The sequence below is a fragment of the Erpetoichthys calabaricus genome, chromosome 16 (assembly GCF_900747795.2).
Source record: "Erpetoichthys calabaricus chromosome 16, fErpCal1.3, whole genome shotgun sequence".
Lineage (NCBI taxonomy): Eukaryota > Metazoa > Chordata > Cladistia > Polypteriformes > Polypteridae > Erpetoichthys > Erpetoichthys calabaricus.
Window position 1 is genome coordinate 55,876,107 of NC_041409.2, and position 17,110 is coordinate 55,893,216.

At 41.5% G+C, this 17,110-nt stretch overlaps 2 protein-coding genes across 3 annotated transcripts in view; one reads left to right on the top strand and one right to left on the bottom strand.

Annotated features, from left to right (window-relative positions):
* The window catches only part of zc3h14 (zinc finger CCCH-type containing 14), a 49,888-nt gene extending 44,493 nt beyond the window's left edge, over positions 1-5,395 (top strand). Inside the window, exons 14-17 of the mRNA XM_028821463.2 lie at positions 192-328; positions 415-494; positions 4,816-4,922; positions 5,138-5,395. Of these exons, the coding sequence (XP_028677296.1) occupies positions 192-328; positions 415-494; positions 4,816-4,922; positions 5,138-5,141 (328 nt within the window). The 3' untranslated portion in view covers positions 5,142-5,395. The remainder of the gene's footprint in view (positions 1-191; positions 329-414; positions 495-4,815; positions 4,923-5,137) is intronic.
* A 135-nt stretch (positions 5,396-5,530) lies between these two features.
* eml5 (EMAP like 5) overlaps positions 5,531-17,110 on the bottom strand; it is a 253,615-nt gene continuing 242,035 nt past the window's right edge. For both annotated transcript variants that reach the window (XM_051919880.1, XM_051919879.1), the window contains 6 exons: positions 16,176-16,348; positions 15,551-15,713; positions 13,658-13,761; positions 10,106-10,259; positions 9,732-9,832; positions 5,531-6,775 (listed from right to left, as the gene is read on the bottom strand). In XM_051919880.1, coding sequence (XP_051775840.1) covers positions 6,739-6,775; positions 9,732-9,832; positions 10,106-10,259; positions 13,658-13,761; positions 15,551-15,713; positions 16,176-16,348 — 732 coding nt within the window. In that variant the 3' untranslated portion in view covers positions 5,531-6,738. The remainder of the gene's footprint in view (positions 6,776-9,731; positions 9,833-10,105; positions 10,260-13,657; positions 13,762-15,550; positions 15,714-16,175; positions 16,349-17,110) is intronic.

Below are 17,110 nucleotides of genomic sequence, written 5' to 3' on the forward strand. Positions count from 1 at the left end.
GCCGAAATAAATTGCCTTTCAAAAAATAACGAAGAAATTTATTTTTATAATTTAAGTATAAGTGTATGAAATTATTATTGGACCTCAATCAGCAGTTTATCTTGTCTAAGAACTAAATCATAAGTGATTTTGCAATGCTGCCAGTTTGTGATTATGTCATATCAAATGAGTTCTTTTTCCTTTCTATTCAGGACATTCCCAAACTGTAGGTTTGGAGACAAATGCCTGTTCATTCATCCCACGTGTAAATACGACGCGAAGTGCACAAATCCTGACTGCAAATACACCCACGTAGCCAGAAGAAGGGCGACCACCCAGCTGCAGCCAGGTGAGAAGTGCGCTCTTTTAGTTCGGCCGAGACATTTGTTCTGAATGGATTTTGTTTGAATGTTTCGGATTTGTTTTTCCTTTTAGCTGCACCTGTTGTTCCTAGCACCATTTGTCGTTTTTTCCCAGATTGCAAAAAAATGGATTGTTCATTTTATCACCCAAAGGTCAGTAGCTTATCTTGCAGTTTTATCTAAAAGCTTTGATTAAACTTAGTTAGTGTGTATGTTTCTGATGCTGTTGGTCAAGAGGAGAACATTAGTCCTGTGCTTGAGAAGGAGTCACAAGGACAATATTTGTCACGCAACACTAAAAAAATGTATGAAGTATAGTCATCAGAGATCCATTGCTGATATGTTTGTGGTTTTCAGCAGTTACCTTAGTAATATGTAATTATAATACACGCTAACATAATCACAAAGAGCAAAAGCCTGTGTAAGATAGCAGAGCTACATGTCAGTGTGTGTTTGTTTGGTTTGAAATGTAAGTATTCTTAATTAAGTGTGTCCAAATGTGCCGTTATACAATTACAGTATAGTCAAAGAAACATGCCATCACATTCTCACTTGACGTAGATTTGGGCCAGAATACAGGATGTGGTGAGAAGCCAAGCGAAATGACACGTTTTATTGGCTAACTAGATAAAGATTCCAATATGCAAGCTTTCGAGGCGACTCGGGCCCCTTCTTCAGGCATCATGTAAAGAATAAAGAAAGGTGGTTTTCTGCATAGCATGCTGGGCTACTACAGTTTCCTGGAATGGCTTGCGAGAGATTCAGCGAGTAGTGGGAGCTGCACTGGTAAAGAATGGCCTGACGCCGTCCATGCTTTGTTGTTTATGTGACGGTAATGAAAGCAAGTGCTGGATTTAGTGGCTCGGTCAGCCAGGCCGTGTTCTTTATGTTGTTGTGATGCTCTTCAAAGCACACATTTGTTATCTGTTTGGTATGATTTGCTCCAAACTTTCAGGGATGCGAGAGGTTTATATAAACCCAGCTATGGTGAAATGTGTGTGCAAAAATAATTGTTTCCCACAGCATTTTGAGATTGTTTTATAAAGGTTTGTCATCAAATGGCAGAAACACACAAGTCTTTCCTATTGAGAATTGAGAGAGAGAGAGAGAGAGAGAGAGAGAGAGAAAGATGGATGGACGGACGGACTGTCTAACGTACTGACTTGGTTACTTGCTTACTTTGTGTCCCCACAGGGGGAAATTTGGCTTTTTACAAAATTTTCATTAAATGAACGGTTTGTTGTCCAGGAGTGATTGTTTATGGAGCAAAAACAAAGTAAATGGAAAAGTTCAAACACAAGAAAAACAGAGCACTAAAGTGGACTTGTTTGTCTGGACAGACCGTCTACAGCTGCTTTGAAAGGTGACACACCGGTAGAAGGGAACCAACGCTGTGGACAATTTCGAGTTGAGTCTGGAGTATCCAGTGGGCATTGGCGCAGCAGGCGTGAAGTCAGAGCCTGGTCACGTGACAGTCTGGTGTCAGCAGGCTCAAAAGCTTGGTTCTTGTTCCAGCCTCCCTGTTACTTGAGACCCGCTTGTTAAACTTACACACTCTGGATACGTTTTGCTTTTGGAGGTCAAGAACTCGTTATCAGCGTGGATGTAACGTCAAACAAAATTAAAACAAACAAAAAAGAACGTTTTTACTAGGTCTGAGATGGCCGTCTGATAAGCAGTTCTGTTCCTTTATTGCTAATCGTGAGGTGTGTTTTGGGTCATAGTTAGGCTAACATCACAGCCTTCCTACATCTGGCGATCCTTCCACACAGTCTGTGGTCACGAATGTTCCGCCAGTACTTGGCTGTAATCCGGCCTTAGTTGTATTTGTGACTTTCTCGTGTTTTTTGTTTTGTGCTCATCTACCAGATTTTTTTCCAAGACTTCGACTTGTTGGTGTGTTTCATATGTCAGTTCTTTTCCTTATGAACTCTCATTGTTTTTCTACCTGCTTTATATTTGCTGTGGGAAATTGTGTTTTCAAGTGAACCATTTTTTTATATAAATTAAAAAAAAAAAAAACAAAACCCCTATGCCTTTGTCTGAAATGGGGTGTAGTGGGCACCGGCCCACACATGAAAACAGAGCCTTAAAACTAACCAATACGTCCACTTTGAAACCGCCTTTCACATTTCTGGGTATGTTTATGACGATAAGGGAACCGCACATAATCAGTTTTATCACAGAATCTTAGCACTTTATTTTCTGTAAGTTGTTGACTTGCCTGTTCACACTGACCATCATGGGTAGAATTTTCTTGTTAAAAAAAGCACACGTTTGAGACTGTCTTAGCGCAGCGTTGTCTTTCTATTAAATTTGTTCAAAAATGCAAGTATTGTGGATATAAACATAAAGTGAAGAAGTCAGGTGTTTACAGTTTTCATCCAACCCTTTCTGGTAATTGTAATGACTTGAAATGACCTGGTCGTGGCTTCGGGCCTTTTGTCGCTCCAGTTCTTTCTGTCTCCCTCTGGTCCTGTCATCTTCAGTCATCTTCATCGGTGTATTCGGACTCGTTCAGATACCGTTTAGGATCTCACAGAGATTGAAGAAGGTGGTGTGATACGAGATGGCACACAATAAGACGGACAATAACCAAAGTCAAAAGGCCATAACTGGGAGTCAGGAAAACACAAGGTGACTGTCCAGAAACACACTAAGGTCGTAGTGAATGGAGCAGGTAAAGCAGGCCGAAGCCAACACTGAAGACTTAATGGAAGTGCCGTTTAGCTTCTAGTGATGCTAAGGGAGGTACCAAGATGAAGAACAGCACAGAGATGAGATCAGAGACAGACGCAATGGTCAATACCAGAGAGACGTTTGTTGCTTTCTCCAACTCGCAGATAAAGTCACTGCTGTGCTGCACTTTTCAATATGGAATGCATGATGAAATCCTATGTAACCGCAACATGTGGTCACAAGACTAGCAATAGACATTGTCAGCGAAATTTAACGGGATAGCGGCGTAGTGATGTCAGCTTCATAATGCCAACCCCTGGCCTGCACTACATGCCAGCCACTTCACATCTGTGCCGCTCGTGTATGTGGATTTCACTTTCACCAAACAACAAATCTTTTACTTCTCATGGATACGCCTCATCATTGGGAAGAAACACTACTTTTCCCTGATGACAACACGAATTAGACGATCTACAAGTCTCCAACTTAAAGTTTAAATCTGAACAATATACTCGATCTCTTTTCGCTGTTCCGTTATTTCACCAAGTAATATTTGCCATTTGTTTGCGCTAATGCGATCTTTACTATCACTTTTTTGAGACTTTCGAATTTTACTGCTTCCATTATCTCTAACCTGCTCTGCATGGGTATCGTGCCATCATTTTTGAATTCTTTACGATGTTCTACTTTGTCATCTACTCTTTGTCTTTTATTTCCGTCCCCGGGCGTGGTTAAATCTCTTGGCACAAAGTCTCGTCTTGTGGGATCTGAAAGTATCTCTCTGAAAAAGTCTCGTCCCAGGATTTTTTTATTATAATAGAGAGATATATTTAGGGGCGTATAAAGTCATCAGTCTGTAAATCCACAGAAAGTGCAAAAATGGTCAACAGGGATCCCAAAAGTCAGATTACCGTACTAGATGTTGTGTCAGCAGTAAAGCTAAACGTGTCCTCGTGTTCATATCGCTAATACAAAATGACCGTCGATTTGTCTGAACCCTGAGAAGACATTTAGCCTAAGCGTTCAAATCTCTCACAACACAACTGCAGCAAGTGCAGCCCACGGAAAAACGAGCAACAGGACACCTCAGCCTACAGCGGGGCAATGAAGAGCACAGACAGAATCCGACAAAAATAAAATCGACGCGGATATCTTGGCTTCAAAGTGGACGAATGTGGTAAAGTGTGAAGGCTTTTGTTTTCCTGCTGGACTGTTGCCCCTCGACTCCATTTTAAAATTGAAGAACAGGCACTTATAGAAAAACGCTTTCCTTAAGAACCCCCTTAGTGTAGTAAAATCATTTATACCCTTATATTGTGGAGAACGTATCCCAATTTTAAAAAGTACTTAACTCTATTGAAGAAGACTACATTTCATTTAGAGGGAAAAAAAAGACAGCCATTCTGGAAACTGTGTTTTGAGAAACAATCAATTTATTAAAATAAAAGTCTTTTCTTTTTCTATTTTTTGGTGGAATAAAGCAATGATAGCTAACAAGACAAAGTGGTTCTTGATTTTTATTTATTTTTTTGTGCATCTTTATCAGCACCTTCTATAATTCTTTAGTTTACTGAATGCTCTGATTACTTTACAAAGAGAACTTTGACTGTAAAATGGCAAGTTAATAATCTGAATACGCGAGACACTGACGGGCAGGTGAGCACTAAAGGCCACACTCAGTACAGAGTTTCCAAAGTGGCTTCCTAATTTTATACATATATGCAGTTTATGTAAAATGTTTATTTTTTAAAGTTATATATAATGATTGATTAATGATCTAATGATTTGTACGCAGCCTTGCAGATTTACAACACATTGCAAGAGACCTGACTGCACTTTTTATCATCCAAAAGTTTCACTGCCGCCCAGACAGGCCCTGAAGTGGACAAAAACCCAGAACAGGTACCGCACAGCTGGCTCTGCTCCACATGTGTATTTCTTTCTTTGCTTCAGTCGCATATCCACCCCATGTAGTGTAACGGTGGTCCTAAAATGCTGTCAGTGCTGGACGCCTGTGTGTTTGCACGTTGCTGATTCTGCGCAGTTCCCTCGAGGGCCGCGTGTCTGCCTGTGTTACGTTCACCGCATGTTTGTTTCTTTCTTTTTTTTCTCCGCAGTTAAACATCATGGAGCTGCTGGACCCTTCAGCACGTCGTTGTGGGAATGTGAAGGTTTAGTTTTACCGTCTGGTTAACAGTTGGTAACACATTTGTCATTTTGTTTTACTAGAAATTCTACAGATTTATACGTTTTAACCATTCCACAATAGATTTCCTTTGCTAATGTTACTAATGTTTTGTTTAGAAGATATTTTGTCTTTCTTGTAATACAGAATTTAAAAATAAAAAGACAGAAAAAACGACATTAAACATTTATTTTTATTTAAGAAGTAACCCTTTGTGATGCACACCTTTCTTGGTATTGACGATGTCTAAGGCTTGGCAGTTTTGACAGTTTGTAGCTGGGACACCGAGCTGAAAATACTGACAGCAAAGCCAGAAAGACCAAACGGGCTGGAGATTATATATGGAAATTATTTATTTTTTTAATAAAGATCAATGTAGGAAACATTTGACAAAATATACAAAAGACCATATTTACAAATGTTATGTACATTGACACTGGGAAAGGTAAAGATGTAGTTGTACAGTACCTCGAAACTGAAGTGTACAAAACAATGCTGAAATAAGGAAGAAACTGATTTTTTGCACTTGTTTGTAATTCACCACATTCCATACTTGTAAATGATTATTTAGAAATATTTAATAAAAATACAATAGTCTTCAGTTCATATTAACATTTTGATTGAATGAATTAAAAAGGTTTTAGCAGCACGCTTAAAAAAAGTGATCTCCAAATGAACAGACATTACAGTACATACTCGTATTTAGGAGTCTAAGGTCTTTTGGTTGTTTGGGATTGTCTACGTCTTATCTATTGAAGCCATGCGTGTGCGCACACAGACACCGATTATACTGCACAGGCCAAAGTGCTAGCTTACCTCACACAGGATCACGTACCTTAAGAGGGGGCAAATGATAAACGACACAATTACACGATTAACAAAACTGCCAGGGTAACCACAGTGCTTGGTACAAGTAAACAGTGCATAGTATGCTTTGGCATGCTGACATCCAGAGTATTGTTTGGATGGTACATTCAGGAAGAAGGAAGGCCACAGGATATCGTAGTTCTTAAAACACCCATAAGCAATTACGTTGAAAAATCGAGATTCACCTCATCATTACAGAAGTTCACAAAGTTTAAGGCTAGTCATATTTGCTATGCATATCTTAAATTGCATTAGGAAATCTAAACTGTGATTACTGGCACTTTGTTGCCAATACAAATGCAGTATGTACAAACAGTAACATTTTGTTCCAAACACTGTATCAGGTACCCCTTCGCTGCCAGTGTAGAGGTGGCATTTCAGGGTTTATGCCAATCTCAGAAAAGGTTGTGTGGCAAAAAGAAATGTGTTTTTTTAATTACATGATTGGCATACTAAACATTTCTGTATGCTATAGCAAAACGACAGTTTAAATCTGTACCCAATTGTTCTGTCAAGGCATCGAGGATTTCTGAAGCTGAAAACTCCAAAATGTTTTATACTTTAGCTGCCTTATTCACGTGTCTCCATCTTCTATGCAGTCAGCCAGGGTCTTAGACTTGCATTTTGCTCATGCTGAGGTGTCCCATGCAGCCCCCTGTCTGCTCTTCAGTGAGGGGTATGCACACATTTCCACACAAATAAGCTGCAAGAAAGGTTTGGTTTTATTTTTCAGGATTGTTTTTGAAAAGGTGCCACATAAACCGGGTACGTGCTTGACGTGTGCACCCCAGAATGGTTACCTCTTATCAAAAGCAATCCTGTGTTTACTTGGCAAGCTTGACTGAATTTGCAATGTAACTTTGTCCTCCCACACCCCCTAACAGACGTTAATAATGGCAGATTATAGAAGTAAACAAATAGGATTACAGTTTTATTTTAAAGGAACACCCCACAATTATATTTTTTTAATCTGTTATTTACCCTACATACTGTATATACTTGCGTTTAAGTTCTCCTGCAGATAAGCCGGGGCTTGATTTTACAGTATAATTTCCCATATTTTATAATGTTGGTTGTATAAGTCGAATGTGGAAAACGCACATTATTGGACCGAGGGATTATGATATGCTAACGTCCACCGGCGTATATGTCGAGATTCAAGTCGAAAAGTGGAAGTCAGTTTAAGAAGCACATACCAAGTAACATGGGTCAGGGAACACTTAACACAAAGCATTTAATGTGCTGCATTACTTATGACGGGGTTTGAGAAAATCGAGTAAATTAAACATTGATTTTAAAATGCCGTTTATGATGTTCTACTTTAATGACAAAATACGACATTTACTTTTTTTTTTTCTTCACTGTCCATATTTTTTTTTTCTTCTCCGTGGCCCTAATGTTCTTTTGTACCCGAGAGAGAAACTATGGAGCACACAGCCTTTTTATTCTAAATGGATGAGGCAATGCGCTGTTTCAGCGTGTGCTCCTAACCTCTCTCTGTATTGTGCCTACGTGACCACACAGTAATACCCAAACTATTCCGAAGCGACGTTTGCACTGATTTGTGTTTTTTGTATCTCACACCCTCATACACCTTCATCGTAAGAGCATCCCTTATCTACGATGGAGCATTCAAACAGGAGAAAATATTAAGCTGGTTTTAAATTAAAAGTCGTTGAAGTGGCGAAAGAAATTGGTAACTGAGCTGCTGCAACAAAATTCAACGCATCTGAGAAACTGATGAGGGATTGGAGGAGGCAAGAAGATGTAAAAAATAAAAAATGTAAGAGTCGCATTTTTGAACGGGCGTGTAAGTCGGGGTCTGATTTTTATGATTTTTCGGGTTTAAAGACCCGACTTATACGCAAGTATATACGGTAGTTTGTAGTGATGGATGAGAAAAAAAAATTATCCAAATTTTTTCACGCAGAATGGAGATAAAGAGTTTCTAATAGAAAAGACATCTATGGTGACTGGCAATGAACAACAGCACATAATATCAAAATGTCCACAAAAAAATCTCTTGTTTCTTGTGTCACGTAATCCACATGTGAAGTCATTCAGCTGTATGCTCACAACGTACTAAAGGGGCTGTGATGAAGTCTGCAAGTTCTTGGGGACTGCAAGTGCAGGGGTTTTAACAGAATAATGCTGCTCGGGCCTCACGAGTGTAGGTATGCGGGAGAACCTGCAGAGGACCTAATGTGGAAATTGCCTGATTGCTCGTTGATGTTGACAAACACACTCAAGACAGTCATCCCTCATCAGTGCTCTGTAGATCACTTAGTGCACCTACACTCACAGGGCTCTAAAAAGGTCTGAGCAGGTCAGAACGAGAGGAGAAAGCAAAGGAAGAGAAGACCATGGAGAAAGAGAAGGAGAAAGGGGAGAGCAGAGTCAGTGATGCCTTATGGAGGAGGAGTGAGAGACATGGTGGTCCATGGGCAGATCACTCCTGCCGAGCAGCTTGGAGCAGAGATGATCGTGGACTCCATGGGTCCAACCAGACCAATGGAGGTGGCAGGACAAAGGAGCTTTTACCAATGGTGCTGGCTGGGACAGGACTACATTGTTCAATGTCTCAGCTGTAATGAGGAGACCCTGAATGGGGAGTGGAGCATTAGTAACCAGAAGAAAGAAGACTGATTCCTGGTTTTAGCTGTTTATTCATGGGATTTATGTATTGGTTTTTATCTTCCATCACTGCACTGTTTTTATGGAGGATTATTTATCGAATGCTCTGCACTTTTTCCACACTCTTTGCTTTGAATAAATGCGCTATGCACCTCTACACCTAAAAGTGCTTCTGTGTATCCTCACTCGCCTTAGTCCATCCTTGGTTGTGACTATTGTATTCTTAGGAGATGGAAGAGGCCCACGACTGTGGCACTGGGGGTATTCTAAAAAACAAAAGAGCATTTGATTTGCACACCAAATTCCCATCGTTAAAGTTGTATTCATATCCACATCAGGAGTACCTCAGGACTTATTTAGCAGCAGGCTGTGAAACTCACAGGTGACCTGACCTCCTGCTTGTTGAAGATATGAGGCTCATTCTCTTCCTGAAAATGTTTTTACTCACTCTTCTTCAGCTTTTAGTCATTAGTCGTATACGTCTCTCCATTAACTTTGCTCTGTCAATGTCACATTAATTGCAATGTTAGCCAACATATAAGCCACTACTTTGGTGAAATGTTCTGGCGCGTCTGAGCTCTCTCTATTTTAGTTCATGAGAACACATCCTAGAAGTGACTTCAATTTGACAAAAAGTAAAATACTGTATATATTCAGGTTTAAGTTCTCCTGCGTATAAGTCGGGGTCTGATTTTATGATCGATTTTTCAGGTTTCAAGACCCGATTTATACGCGAGTATATACGGTACTTGTGTCTGGGACGTTGTAAGCATACAACTGGATGACTTCACATGTACGGCGTGGTGATGCTTTGATATTAGTAGTTGTTGTCCAACATTGGTCACTATAGACTTCTGTTGTGCCAACTCCATTCTGCATGAAAATATGAAATTAAAAATGGTCTCAGCCATCAATCACTACAAACTATGTACAAAATATTATTATTTTGGGGTGGAGGATTCCTTTAACAGATTAGCAGGAACAGCCATACATCAACAATACGCACATTCAGTGTTTCATTTTACCTGCGGTCGTCACCTCCGGCACTGATGACGTACCGATCACCACTAGTAAATCGAATATTTGTCAGGTGTGCAGAATGTCCAAGAAACCTTTTATGTTTGGCCTGTAGAGAACAGAAGTTGTTTTAAAAAGGAGAATTTTACTTAAATGCAGAAAACTGTACCCAGGCAGAACTCTTTTTTAAACCCTTATGAACATAAACTTAACATTTTGGAAGGGATGACTAAACTTTAAAAAAAGAAACAGAAGAACACCCCCACTCTGCAGTAAGACCATCACTTGTCAAGGTCTTTCTTAAAAGAGCGTTTCTGTGGTACAGTAATCTGCGGGACGCATGGAACATGACCACTAGATCATAAACGCAGATTATACTTACAAACTTTTCTGGACATGGAAAGTCAAACAGCTTTACCATTCCAAAGTCATCGCCTGTAACGATGTTGAGGCCAGAATGGGAGACACAGGCACAGGTTATGTCGGCTTTTTCTGTGTTGCGAGACCAGATGCCAACTACTTCATCTCCAAGAACACTGTAGTTAGAAAAAGAAACGTAAGATAAACCTGGTGCAGCACCCCAAGATTTCTTTACAAACAAAGGGTAAGACGGCGAGTGTGGTACGTTCATCTCTTCTTAACAACTGGAGGAACTGAACACTGTTGATTTTTTAAATATCCATTTTGCATGCTTTAGTATTTCTTACCATCCACTGTGCAAGTAACATGACATTCTCATCATAGCATTAATGTAAAACAGACAAACTACTCCATTACTGTACTGAAATGTAATTTAAGATCTTGTTGTGTGCTTTCATTTTCTTCACAGTATAATTACATTAAGAGCAATCACTGAAATTGAAATAAAACTCTTTGTGAAATGTTACCATAATGCTTGTGTGGGGGGCAAACAGGGTTTAAACGTGTGAACCTTTGAACGTTTTTTTACAGGACATTATTACAGTGAGCTTGTAGCAAATGCTCAACAGAGAAGGAAAGCAAGCAGGCCGTTCTGAACACACCGTGGCCTCCACTCTCTCTGGCCTTTCCTGCATTAGGGAAGAACGGTGGATACGTAAGGAGAGCTCTGATGCCGTAGAAAGGCGTCTTCTGTATTTTTTCTGTGCAGCCCCCACACCCCCCTCTCTTCCTTCCAAGTCTGCATTTCCAAGTAAACACTGAATTGGCAGCTGGGACCAAGTGGCTGCTCCTCCATTGTGTACCCGACACGGCGTGAGCAGTCAGTCAGCACTCGGCTAACTTATTACCTAGTGGAGAGGAACAGCTCGTCTGCACTTGATTTTGTCCTGAAATGGATTCCTTCTCAGTTCTGATGGGCCTTGTTTGTCCTCCAGACATGGACTATGGCCATCTGGTCCTGACCTTATGTCTGTAATCCTTGTGTTTCTCATTAGATTGTGGCACTTCAGTGTCTTAAAGCCCGCGTACCTCAGTCACCTTCACTTCAATCAGCAGGTAGGCCTCCAGTGAAATACCCAACAACCTCACTTATCCTACACATATAAACGAGTGAATAAACGGCTGTAAAAATATAAATGGGGGCTTTCAGCAGAGGGGCCCACTAAAACTACGACGAGTGTAGCCTCCTTGGTGTTGTGTTTACCCCTGGAAAAACAAGCCAAAAATGTTGAATTTTTTTAAAGAACAAAAAATGTTAAAATTCCATGTAACAGAAATGTATAAATAGTAAAATGTCAACATAAATACAGCAGGACAGGTGTGTCGAGTGTCCACTGCTGTGCTGGTGCAGATTTACGCACCTCCTTTGTGTGACATGTTTTGAGACCGTCAGTAACGCATGGCCTGACGTTAATCGGTGCAGTAGAAGTTTATTTCTTTGCGTCCTTTTCTTGTATTTTTTTCTGTTGCTTGCACATGAGAGGGTAGAATATCAATGCCAGGCCTGCTCAATCAGCGTGTCCCTCGTGTTATTGTAGGCCACCACATCACAGGGCTTAGTGACTTCACCTGACATGAGTATTGATAGTTGCCACACTGTGAACAGTGCTTAGGGGGCTCACATCTCGCCTGTCCTTGCACTGGATGGCAGCTACGGTCATGCTATGTGCTGAAGCCTCGTGCCATTAGCATATCGTGACGGTTTGGTCGCACAGTGCTGTGTGCATCAGTTTCCCTTTCCGTGTCGATGTCTGATGACCACTTCATCACCTTCACTTGATCTGAGCAGTGGGTCAGTTCCAGTTTGTCCTCAAACTTACCTTTACACCTTTTTGGTTGCCAGTGTTTGGAGGCTCTGCTCCACTCATGAATATTAACGAGTTGCCAAACGCACAGAAGTATTGATGAGTCGTGATGTTAGCGTCTTTATACGCCACCCTGAGTATGACTCGTGCTTAACTGTAATTACATCGAATCTCAAGTGCAGGTCACATTAGGAGTTCACGCCAAGGAGGTAACTGGAACCCTCACTCTGTACAAAAAAGGGTTAATAAGCATTGGCAGGCATCCATTCTGGAACTTTTGTACAATTAGTAATCCGTCAATCTCCATTAACACATTCAGAAAGTTCTTTCCAACCCAACGACATCTCTGTAAAGTATCAAATATATAAACTGTGCAGTAGGGCTGGGTGATAAGACCTCAAGTGGATAATTCAACAGAGGGAGTGAGCGGTAGCACGACAAGTGGAGTTGTGAAGCACGGAGTCTGCAGGGCTTTAGCTGAGGAGGATCAAATCGTTGGGCCTCAACTGTAGTTGGAGTGTTTTTAAATAAAGACTTTTCTTTTTAAACTGTTGTTGTTTTAAACTGTACTGTGCCTGCCCGAGGTCACGTTGTCATTCTAACCCTTTTAGACTGAAGCAACCCACCCAGCGCTCCGGGGCTGGAGTTGGAGACCCCTGCTGTAAACACTCCCAAGGGGTCCGTACAAAATATAAATCGGTAATTTAATCAAGTGTGTCATTTGCACTTTGTATACTTTTTGTTATATATTTCACATAAACTTTGTCGCACATATTTAATTTAGTTATTCTGTATTTTTCTGTGTTTCTGTGGTATTTATATTATATCTTACACACTTTCAACAAAACTCATACTAGAAATAATACACATTTTGTGAAAACGTTTTAAATTGTTTTACAGTAAAAGTTAACTTGCCTGGTGAGTGTCTTACCTCTTTTATGAACTTTGTGTAGCAGCGTTAGTTTTGTTGTTCTGCCTACATACTGAGTGGCGTCAGCGAGTGCTTGTGTTGTGGACTCCTGTTTGGGTCAGCCATGGGGGCGCTAGTCGGTTTTTCTTTTTTTTTTATGGCCATCCGCTCTTCGTATTCCTTGATGGTTTTCAAGTGAGATACCAAGGGGCTCGTGCTACGTGGAGTTACGTCATGGACACGGCACACAGCAGGAGGGGGCTTTGACAGAGCATACCGATGTGAGCGTCTTATTATGGGTATCTGTAAATATTCTGTATGTCACCCAGCCCTACATACTGGGGTGGGGGGGACTGTGCTACAGAGTAGGCCGTCCGTACCCCTACCACTAATCTGGCCAACAAAATTGAACAACGTTACAAAAATAAAACCTAAGTGGAAGTGTTTCTAACATCAGACATAATTCAGGAAGCCACACTAGGCAGTGTGTGTGAAGCAGTTCAAAAGATGCCATTATGTCCAGAAAATAAAATATGGTGAGTGTGCAGCACAGATAGATAGTCAGAAACTGCTGCAAATGGCTGTTGGGCAGCAGGCTTTGCATTGTTTGTCACCCCCAAAAACACCAAGGAGCAGCTGACACTGAAACAGTAAATGCCAGTGACATTACAGTGAAATATTAGCAGACGGGCCTGCAGCATCTCCGTGAGAACCGAGAGAGAACACGGCGGAGCAGACAATGCAGTTTACAGTTAATCATGTCAAATGTTCTGCTGTGTAAACCGCACTTGAGCCTTACCCTGTCCATGTGGCCCAGGTAATTCTGTCGATTATGGCCTGGTCACTGACTAGTTTTCCTGAGGGCACTGCATACACCAAGCGCTTGTAGGCTCCAGTTGACACCTTTAAAATGTAGAAATAAGACGTTATAATTATATTCTGAATACAGTCAAAGAAGAACTCCAACTTGTTTCATACAGCTCAGAGTCACAGGGTGCCAGACACAAGATGGGCACAAAGCATGAGCCACCCTGGATGGAGTGCCAGTCCACCGCACAGCAGCACTTCCAATTTAGAGCTGCCAATCAACCTAAACTGTGTGCCCTTCGAGTCCCTGAGGCACCTCAGGAGAACATGCAGACTCCACATGGACAACAACCAGACACAGGACTTGTGCCCAGGAGGCTGGATCCATGTCACTCTGCCATACTTGAGACAGTGTCACTGAAGGACACATAACACAGTTTATACGTGGCGTTTCAGAGATATGGTGTTACATAAACTGTTTAAGGAGGCAGGCCTCATGTCACAATATGGCATTAGAATGGAAGTCTGGGTGGGCAAACAGAGTGTTTGAAAATCTGAGGGGCTAAGGCTGTGATGTGAAGACACATTTAAAACTCTCTCCTCGCGTCAGGTCTGGATACCACAGGCCAGACTTAACTAAGGTGAAATGGGCTTCTCTGTGGAGACGTCACCAGAGAGCCACTGAAAGGCCCAGTGATGGCAGGTTTCATTTTAAAAGAGGTGACTTTAACTCTTTGATTACGGAATTCTTTTATTCTCTCGTTTCTTTAACCCGATAAGCACTGTTTTTTATCTTTTACATCGATTTGACTTTTACTGATACTGGAGCTGGTACAATATACCGTATACTGTTGTTAAGCTGTGTCTTTCTGCATGTGTTAAGTGTTAATCGCTTATTTTGTTGTAATATTTAAACACTTAACAGCTAGTGCTAGTCCATGAAAGTCTCGCGTTACTGGTGTCACACCAGTCACATGTCAAGTCGTATTCTCACAACGCCACATACGCATGTATTTTTACTTAAATATTGTGAAATAAACCACTTCCAAAAATGCTCCTGTGAACAAAAATGGACCATGCCCAGATGTGACTGACCCGTGTCTCCCGTCGTCCATTTATATTCATAGCAGAGAGCCACATCTGGAGTGTGATAATTCAGTGGCAGACTGTGAAACTGCGCAGGTGAACTGAGCATCGTGGATATGCACAAGTGCTCCTCCTGACGTTATTACTTGCTTTTCTTTAATAACTTTTAATCTTTAGTTTATCCAATGATTAAGTTGTTATTGTGCTGAACTCCCAACCAATGAACCAGTGGGGTGTGTGGGTGGTCTTCAGTGCTAATGCTCGGCTGTGTCTGAATGCATTCCCTTTTTGTTCACAAGAGTATTTTCCAGAAGTAGATTATTTAATAATATTTTAGTAAAGATGTGTGAGAATAAGACTGGATATCTTGATAGGTGGATCATGCGATGTGAGTTCTTTTATTTACTTAGCAGAATGAACGTGAGGTTTTCATAAACAGCGTTTGCTGTTGTCTAGCGTTGGTCTCCATAGATGCCCATTTTATCCGAAAACTTGTCATCTCTGTTCTGCAAGAAACATGAGTTTAAAATCCATCACAGCAAAATACATGATTAAAAAATATTTTTGGGTAGAACTCCATCCATTAGTTTCTGCACAGCCTGAGCACAAAGCAAGAATCAAATCTCGGCAGCCCACCCTGCCTGCACACTCAGGCACCGTCTTTAGGATGTGGACACAGGAAGAACATGTAAATCCAGCCGGCCAGGCCGTGTCTGCTTCAAGGCTCCAAACCAGCTCTACGAGCCAGTGATTTACTGTAAATTACACAAAACAAGTATTTCTTCCAAACATTTGATACCTGTATATAACTGCCTTCTGCTGAGAAGTCCATTTGTATGACAAAGCTTGGAATATCTCGGCAGCTGTTGATCCTGTTAAGGGCAGGACCTGTCGTCAGGTCATAGAAATCCACGGCATTCTCACTGGAGCCAACGGCCAGGTATCGAGAATCAGGGCTAAACCTTCAGAGAAAATGCAAATCTGCATCAGGACAGGAGAACATAGCATGACAACATCAACGCTGCCTCATGCAAAGCCTCTCCTGCATCGCTGGGCCCGACTGTACAATATGCAGCATATTTCATTAATGCATTCTTGAGTTTTTGCAAATAAATATATCCAGAGAATACAAGAGCTGGTCATGAGAGTTAAGAAATGCAGCAAGAATTTGAGTCCACGTGAACACAGGAAGCACTTTTAAGCCGTAATTTAATTTTAAGCACATACAAAATGAGATCATGAACATGCACTTTAGATTTTACCTGAAACCCTCTGAAATCTACACTTAAAAATGTGCCAGTCAAAAGCACCACATTAGGTCACCAAACAAGCAGACACATGGAGGGAAAACAACCTGAACGGTGCCCTCAAAACAAAACTGAAATTGGAATCTCTACTCTACGTGACAACCTCCATTTTCCAACCTTATGTCGTGAATTGCCGACCTTCTGTCCCTCTTCTTTCCCCAGATTTTCAAAGACGTCACCAGCAGTATAATGAACTCTCCGTTCTTCATTCCGATCGCCACCATGTCCCCTCCTGGACTGTAACATACAGTTCGGGCTGCATGGCCCACGTTGACCTTGTTGAGCATCTTCTGTTTCAACAAATGAGCAGAGTGACAAATGAGCACATGATAGGTAGAGAGAGAGATGAAAGGCACTATATGATAGATAAATGAGCAGCAGTAATAGGCGTGTGACACCAAACTTTACAGTAGGGGAGAGTGCGGACCATATATAGTACAAACAGCAACTAAAAACGCTTCGGCGGGAGTAGCGGGACTCGTTACGGGGTGTAATGGGAGCAGAGTGGTGGCTCTGAGGCTAAGGATCTGCGCTGGTATCCCGAAGGTTGCCGGTTCGAATCCCCGTCACTGCCAAAAGGCCACTGCTCTGCTGGGCCCTTGAGCAAGGCCCTTAACCTGTAATTGCGCCAGGGGCGCTGTACAATGGTTGACCCTGCGCTCTGACCCCAAGGGGTATGCGAAAACTAACAAATTCCTAATACAAGAAATTGTATAAGGTGAAATAAAGAACAAAAACAAAAAAAAAAGAACAAAACAAAAAATGGCTGCCAGCAGCAGTGACCTCATTCTGTGTCTAATTAGTGTTTCCACGTTTAACTAGAGTGGCATGGGGAGGGCGAGTGAGTGCCACGTCCATGATAGCCAGTAGTTTATTAAACAGCGTTCTCTCAACTACAGCATTCTCCACCTGCTCCCTGGACAGCACCAACTTCCCTGGTCAGTTTATTGATTTTGTTGGTCTCACCAGCAGTAACACCACTGCCTCAGGAGGCTGTTTGCTACAAGCTACATACAGTAATCCCTCGCTACTTCGCGGTTCACTTTTCGCGG